This window comes from Echinococcus granulosus, assembly GCF_000524195.1.
Source record: "Echinococcus granulosus chromosome Unknown EG_S00023, whole genome shotgun sequence".
Classification (NCBI taxonomy): Eukaryota; Metazoa; Platyhelminthes; class Cestoda; order Cyclophyllidea; family Taeniidae; genus Echinococcus; species Echinococcus granulosus.
The window spans coordinates 512261-520892 of record NW_020170403.1 but is presented as its reverse complement, the minus strand read 5'-3'; the positions used below and the strand labels follow the sequence as shown (position 1 = coordinate 520892).

General features: G+C 40.9%; 1 protein-coding gene across 1 annotated transcript in view; it reads left to right on the top strand. All coding sequences in view use genetic code 11, as the record gives it.

Moving 5' to 3' along the window:
* Positions 1-8632, top strand: part of EGR_03995 (hypothetical protein) — a gene marked incomplete at both ends in the record, with an annotated part of 17889 nt that overhangs the window by 6800 nt on the left and 2457 nt on the right. Inside the window, 6 exons of the mRNA XM_024493244.1 lie at positions 201-301; positions 680-754; positions 1487-1610; positions 5353-5481; positions 6216-6245; positions 7942-8068. Of these exons, the coding sequence (XP_024352343.1) occupies positions 201-301; positions 680-754; positions 1487-1610; positions 5353-5481; positions 6216-6245; positions 7942-8068 (586 nt within the window). The remainder of the gene's footprint in view (positions 1-200; positions 302-679; positions 755-1486; positions 1611-5352; positions 5482-6215; positions 6246-7941; positions 8069-8632) is intronic.

Sequence of the window (8632 nt, the reverse complement as noted above, 5' to 3'; positions counted from 1 at the left end):
TGGATCTTTCTCATTCACCTTTTATTAACTACCTCACCGAAAATCTAATTTAAAATTAAGCAGCCTAGCCACAAAGCCGCGTAAGATATGAGATTTGCGAGTGTAAGTCAAAACAAGTTTAGTGCAAATACTGTAGTGATTCGAATGTACAATGCTGAAAACTTTCAAAAGGAGGGCGCGATTACGATTATTCTTCCAAGCTAGTGATAATAAAATTCAGGCAGTCATTCCTCCCATTAGTAATAAATTCATAGGAATGAAAATAGATAAAACCTATTTTAAGGCCACAATTATGAAAGAAGTATCCAAGGGATCCAAAACAATTAATCTTATATTCTACTGCAACGATATCCAGCCTGAAGGCTAGGAGCCCATCTCTAAGATGAAACTCAATTTGCAGCCAAACAGACCTTTCAATAGGCATCAAAATATAACCCAGGCTTCATACCGCTCACCTTAAAAGACAAAGCCTCAAAAGGAGAGAAGGAAATCCGTTTCTTCTTCTAATTCGATAAATTCAAAATTTGCTTGAGGGATCAAAACACCCATCACGAACACAAATCGAGGAAGCCCAACCCAACTGCATAACAACCTAGATGAAATTCACAGCTTGTATTTTAAAGATGATAGAGGAATCCTTGATTATCAAAGGAATTGAAGACAAAATTGCTTTTTTTAGTTTGATGGCAAAAAATTGGTTGAAGAAAAGAGCAATGGTTTAAAGGATAAATTATCCAAACAAGTTACTCAAAAGGTTGCACGATCTCGACTTTTTCCAACTTAACAGTGAGCAATTCCGACCCAGGATTACAGCCCTTACCTCCCAGAACAAAGTCACAAACATGAAGGCTTGAAAGTTAAAAATTGAGTCGAGGGTTACAGCAGTTATCACAAATACATCAAAGCACGCAGGTTTTGAACGCGAGTTCAACGGCGAAAAAAAATCAACCTGAACTCACTCTGACAACGCATTCAGTGTGAGGCGAGAGACGACCAGATGAGCAGCGAAAGAGACTTTCCGAGCCAGGTACCGCGACTCCTCCGATACGTGCTAGGGCTTCACCATAACGGTCAACAAAATCAATGTGCGGTGAGGAGGATATAAGCACCAATTGGACGATGCGTAGGAGACGCTGTGTTGACAACCGAATCATGATGCAACAGGGACCAGCGGAGCTCACCTCAGGATGAAGATAAGGCTGCAGGATCACCGGTTTTGAGGCAAACTCGCAAGAGACATCCACTACCAGGTCGCTGATCGAAAAAAAGAACAGAGGCACGGATGGAAGAAAACTTCAGTATTTTATATCGCACTGACAGACTGGTATTTGTATTGAGTGGGTACTTAACCACATAGACTCTTTAAATTCCATCGATTTCGATCACTCCAAAATTGTTGGCATGGTTCACTAGCCTCGAGAAAAACGATACTGAAGGGCTGTCGAAGGCTGCTTCTAGCAATCATCCCAATCTTGTTTTATACAAGAAGACCATTACCATGTGGAACGATACTAGACCTAAACAAATAAAAAAGTCCACAATAGAGGTGCTCGAAGTGCTAATGGAACTAGCTGAATTACGTGAAGAAATGCTACTTTTTAATGTTCCTAGTAATTGAATGGAACCCAAGTGGGCAGCTGAACAGCCTTAAAATAGGCACAAAACAGGAAGAATGATTGAGTACATAAAATATCTGCTTTGAAACAAGCAATCACAACAAAAGTGATTAAAATATGCATAAATTACACTCGGTGCGGAGCAGTGACCCTGTCCCTATTCTACAGCAATACCATTCCGACTTTTCTGCACATCGGCATTTAAACAAATTTTGGGCCCATATGCGTCTTTTGTAAAACTGTGACTGAAGGTCGTGCTTATGCCAGAAGTCTCAATCTTTCCACGCTTCCACAGTAACATTAGTTCTCAACTTTCATGTCTTAAAAAGGCGCAAATAATGGCTCAGGTAACGCATTTCCATGGAAATCAAAGGAAATATGCACAGAGATATTCGAGTTTTTGTGTAATTTATGGGAAAAGAGTTGTTAAAAACATCACGACTTTAACCCGATAACTTGCGAAATTCGGGATTACAATCGAACCTGTCACTAACATTAAGAGATTTATGGATCGTCTTACTTACCCCGTCAAGGTCACATTGGAACACTTACTTTTCGGGTAAGTAATAAGAGGATATGCTACTGTAGCGGCACCATACGTAGTGGTAAAAGCTGACTACAGTGATGGAAGAATTAACTGGTTGACGCAAAACCCGAACCCGCGAACATCTACTCATTTTTCAGAAGAAGCACAATACAGTATGATGATGAGATGCCGGGGGGCTCAAAAGGTAATCAAATCGTGTCGACACCTCAAAGAGGTCGTGTCTGTATAACAGCAAAAATTTCAACGGCAATGGCTCAGTTCTCATCCCGCAGCTTCTGCGGTCCTGTGAACAAACATTTAGCTAACGCCTGGGGGGCCTACCTAATCGTAGACACTGGGTTGGATTCACAAGAGCCTAATCCTATAGTGGACGTGATGAATACAACAAGAACACTCATAGCCACAACCATTTGCAACGTCGAAAAGTTAGCACGCGGGTTAACAAAGTGAGGCAGACTATCCCAGGACAGTTCAGCTGTACTGCCGAATCTCCACATGACAAAGCTGCTCTTGGGCCAATTACGAGTTAACCACATGTGTGAATGCGTAAATGAAACCACTACAGTGAATAAAACGAATACAGTTTGTGCCCCTTGAAACTGTTTTTAAGCTCAGAATCCTCAATTTGGTTTAAGCGCTCATTGTGAATTATGTAATGGGACAAAGTTTGGATACGGTTTCGATGCCACTCCTCTCCCCACCCCATTAAAAGCTGAATATAGCAAGAGATTTAACTACAAAGCCATCAAGGGGCAAGGGGCATAATTGCTCGCATTTCCTAGTATAATGAAAAATTCGACTTCTGCCTCAATCATTACGCGTAAAGTACTATGGGAAGACATCAATTTTCCGTTTTGATGGAAAATAGGTTAGCGGATGGTGAAGCTTTTCAGCATTAAGAGAAAACGGGCAGATACGTAGAGAATTATGGATTCAGGTGCTGTAGGCATTTATGTGCTTGCGTACAAGCCATCGGCCAACCTCTTTTTTGCGTCTACCCAAACGGAGAACTGGGGCCTATCGAATTGATTAATTTCCTCAGAAGACCCTAACCTTTGGATCTTCTGATAATTCAGCTAAACGCGTCCATCTCCATAGATTGTCTTGGAGGAAAATCTGCCACCATGCTCTGAATGTTTTATTGTTTCAATATGGCACCGACACCCGCAATACCGCACTGACCATTCAATAGCTGCTCCCTAAGCAAAAATCATCTATCCTTCCCAGAGCAAGAATGTTTTGTATACAGTTTGCTGTTCAAAAGTCAACTAATGTTTTCAACGATCTGATGGAACTGGCTATTAAGATGGGATACGAAATACTTAATGCACGTTTGTAACGTGTGGACTATTACATTTATGCGACGTTGGCAGCGAACATGTTGAGATGAAATCACTCCAACATTTCATATTTATCCCCATCTGCTTCACAAGCTTATCGTTAATATTTTCCAAACTAAGTGCTTAAATGTCGAGGCTTGTGACTTCTGCCGAAAGCCTCAGAAGCACCACAAATTGAATGAATAGGAAGACAAAGACCGTATTTTAAAGCGACACGTCCTATGTCAAAGAGAAGCGGCTGCCTTCTTTTCTACCGCAATATAAAAAACAACAAACTAGAGTTTTCCGCCGTAACCTTGTATTGCACGCACGGCAAACCGTGTGCAAGTGAGAACTAAATGCATTTCAACTATAGACTATTTGTACTAGATAGTACTGCCATTTACAGCCTCGGGGCAGATCCATCCTTCGATAAGGCAGCACAATGCTGCTGTTCAAGCCGGAGGAGATTGAACTTGAAGCACTTTGAACCTTCTTCCATATCCTTACGCTCACTCAGTCTTTAAATCAGAGAAATATTCAATTTTGCCACTTCGGCTGAGCAATGAAATGCAATGTAGTGTAACGTACCCACCGGTATCCTCATCACCACAACACTGATCATCCAGCTGAACCTCCTTGATAAAGAGAATATCAGAGAGCTTGCGTCGGCCTTGCAGTTCCCATGAGGACGACAGCTCAATCATGACGGTCGAATGTGCTTGCTAAACCAGAAACATAAGGCGAAAATTGATATTTCAATCTATCTTGCAAAAGAAGTGGAGCGGAAGGATTCTTCTGTAGGCATAAACTCAATGACATGGTCAAGAATCTCTTCAACTGTTTGAAAGACAATTGTAACTGACTAAACATAGGCGTGTGCAATGCACGAACCTTTTCAGCCACCTTTGCTATCGACGCCTAAGTCTTGTAGGTTTACACTAAAACTCGTATGCCCTCCAACCTTCATAAGAAAAAGTCAAGGCTCTAAATTAATGTCTAAAGCCCTTTATCTCTCAAGAAGAATAATGCTAACTTTTGCTCATGCTTTAAAGGAAATCAACAGCTAAACAGACCGCCTGCCCGCTAGATGAGAAATGTTAGAGGTGTAATTGAAACTGTAGAGATACAGCAGATGAATCCATAAAGAGGAAATACCTTCAATGTTTCCACAAAAAATAAATGAATAGGATGATGCCGGCAGGTGGCTGCAGTTTGTTAAAAAGGATTTTGATTTCAGGTAAATGTTTCTACGAAAATCAGTCGACACTTGAGGTGTACTTGTAGTGGAATGCCGAACAGACTTCAATGTTAACTTTCAGATAAACTTTTTTGATAGGTCAAAATCACCTGATTTCTGAAAACTTATCGCTGCCGTAAAAAATATCGGCTTGACGGCGAATGAAGGAGCATACAAAGAAGGCATTAAAATCAATGCTTGGAATAGGATATGAACCCTTCGGCTTATTTAAATTTGGCTTAAAATACGTGAAGTTATAAAAAAAAGACTTTTGACGCTCTCCAGTGCTTCGATGGGATAATTTTTTTTCCCATACATTTGTAACGAAACTACTTTGTAATGATTTCAGGCGCTAAACTCATGATCGTAACTTCTAGTAGCTCTGGGTGAAACAGTTTTGCGTTAAGCGTGTATAAAGGAAGGGTGAAAGCTACTAAAAGTTCAGCCACACAGCTATTCATTAAAGTCCCGAAAAAGGCCAAATCCTATCCTTCTCGTACCAGAACGTCGATTGGATGCAAAGAAGACGTCTGTTTTGCTGGGTTTGCAAGGATGAAAATTATCTATGAAATGGCTTCAACCCCACACTCCGGCGCGCAAAGAGGGTTTCTAAAGCTCAAAAGGTGCTAGGTGACGATATTTTTAATTGGCCACTTTCCTCTAAAAAAGGCATACTCCGAAATTCGGCAACATTCTTACACAGAACAAAGAACACATTTTACTGTTTTGACTCCAAAAAAATCTTAACAAAAATAAACAGTGAGTAAGTTTCAAAGTTGTTGCATGCTGAATTAGTATATTTGGCAGTAAGGTCAAAATAGGAAGGAAATGCAAATAGCACAAGAGGGTTTACAACCTGTCTTGTGCCAAAATGACATCTGAAAAATCGAATTCGCTTTCCAACCATTTCAGTCACAAAATCCAGGCAGTCATTGCACATGGACATTAATTAACGTTAGCTTTTCTCTTGAATCAGCAGGATTCAATTTGTGCAGGAATAACCATGGGTACTGACTTTTTAGTAGCATGAACAACCTAAATTAGTCAACATTACTTATGGCTACGGAGATCCAAATGAAAAAAAGAGATGTTTAAGAAGCCAATAAATGAAGATAGCCTATGTCGAAGTCATTTGCTCGTTTGGTAATCTTGACAATGGCAATAAAGGCTCACGGCATACTTGGCTTTGAAAAAATCGAGTTAAGGCAGTGCATCACTCTCATAATTGTCTCAGGCAACCGTTAGAAAAGTACTCACCCCGCTTATTACTCATCGAGATCGAGAGAGAGGGAGAGTGAAGCCTCAGTAAATTTTATAAGCCATAAAAGGTACTGAAGATGGATAGGATACGCGATTAAAAGTCAATTCAAAGCACATTTCTGCCTCATAAACTTGACCGGGGTATTAGTTGTTCAAAGAAAACATCTCAACTTCAGTAAAATTTGCGCAATTACAAGAGCTTGAAAACGACTATTTTTTCAACATCATTTCAGTAAAAACACCAACATTACTAGTGGGAACTAGTCCAACATAGGGTGGAATAGAGACTTTTACCAATATATTTCAAAAAGGTAGCATTTGTGAAACACAAATGCCAGGCTTAATACAAACAATTTCTATGAACAAAGGAGGCGCAATCTCCCATTTAGCATACCGACTACGACCTTACCCAAACGTTAAAATCACAGGAAAAGGAGGTTTAACAATCATCTTCAGGTTACGCGCCATGCACTATATTTGATAATATACTCAATAGCTTAATAAAATCACTAAACTATTGCAGTAAAACTGAGATGGAAGAATCACGACATGAATACTTGCTTAGACTCGATAATGCGAAGGTTCTAGATGCAATCCCTTTCGACTTCAAAATATACTATCCCCAAGATGATGATTGAAATTGAGTACATTTACGTGCATAAACCAAGAACAATGATAAGTACGAACGGATGAGCCCCCAATAAGGGAGAAAGCGCGAAACAACTAACTTCTGATGGCTAGAAGGGACGTGATAAAACTGCAACCCCATTGGCCAAAGACGAAGGCGCCCATTAGCCAATCAAATGCTGATCGTTTATGAAACGCCAACCATAGTAATGCAGACAAAAAATGGGCGTCAAAACGCCGCATCATTGCGTAATTACAGGCCACCCGGGAGCATGGCTCGCAACCAAATCGTAAATGAGTTATTCAACACTCGTAGTACGATTGCTACCAATGATACACATTCATGACACCCGATCTTCTAATCTGAGTCCACAGATCAGAAGTGTGCAGCATGTACTCACTATCCTGTCTTGACAGCTAATTCTACTGGATCACCAGCGGCAAACAGATCAGTTGAGGTTTAGACAGCAAAACACCTGCCAAAATATTCTTGATCTAAGGGGGGCAGATGCATGCCTTCTTTGCTTCGTGAACATCCATTGAACGGGTTAGTGCGGTAGTGCAGGTGTCGGCGCCACATTGAAACAGTAAAACATTCGGAGCGTGGTGGCAGATTTTCCTCCGAGGCAGTCTATGAAGTTGAACGTGCTTAGCTGCATTATCAGAGGACCCAAAAGTTAGGGCCTCCTGAGGAAATTAATCAATTCGATAGACCCCAGTTCTCCATTTGGGTAGACGCGAAGAAGAGGTCGGTTGATGGCTTGTGCGCAAGCACACACACATGCGCTATTCATCAAACCATTGTCGAAGTACGCATCAACTTTTACAGGAGAAATCGGGCAAACGTCCACACTTTCTGGAGAGTACTTTAGGCATGATTACTCTCATACTCCTTCATCAGGAGCCTAGACACTCACCTAGGACAAATCTGAGCTAGGTTATAGCCTTCAGGAGTAAAAGTAAAGGCAGACTCAATGCAATCACATTCGTCCCCCGAATTTTTTCCCCACTCGTTGAAATCATGCTTTTAGTTGATTTGACACCCAGAGACATCCGCGCGTCACAGCAGGAAAGCCATCTAAGCATAGACAGGAACTAAGAGAAAACGCTACTGAGGCTGCGCGTCCTATTTTTGAGAAATGAAATGAGAACGGAACACTAGCAAAATTTACTAGTACGGTGAGCAAATTCACCCAAAGTCATGACGATAAGATCGCGCCCGACTGATCGCCACTCGCCCCTCGTTTGAGTCAAAAAACCGCACAAGATGGACGAACGTTTCGCTGGCTAGTTTGCAGGATGTGATCATTTTAATGTAAAATAACTTACTAGATTCACCCCATGATAGTGAACGAAATGTGCATTTTCGACCCAATGTATCACGACAGCTGGGGTTCAGTAGATTTGACGAAGCCGAGGGAATTTCTCCGAATGGAATTACAACTTATCAAAGAAAATGGTTTGAGTAATTTGGGTGGTTAGTGAAATTGGATACAAAACTACCACAATGCTTTTCAAACACCGCCAACAGCTCAACGGTGTGCGAAAGTTAGAATGCCCTTGACAAGATTCAAATTATTTTGCTGTTACAATATATCTAAGACGTGCCTGTTTAAAGGCCATGCAGTCGTGAAACAAATTGTAATTCTAGTAAATCTGCATTAAATATTTACCAGTGGTGGTCGTTCGTCGGACGGCTGTAATTTAAAAACCAAACATGCTGCACTCAAGACTTACCCAGACGTGGGCTAAACTAACAAAACTAAGGCACTGGTGGCATTCTTCTGTCGCATAACTAAAGACTGTGAGGTTCTGTAATATAAAGTAAAGCGATGCGAAAAGCATTCCGTCGTACTTCACTCGTTGATACACTAACGAATATAACGCTTCCTAAGAAAACAAGCTTGTCACTAATTTCCTCACGTTAAAAATACCGTCTCTTGAGGCAAATAATCAAACTTTACACTAGCCACCTCTATTTCCTTCACCATCTTCTTTCCAAAACAAACGCCCGTTCGATTCG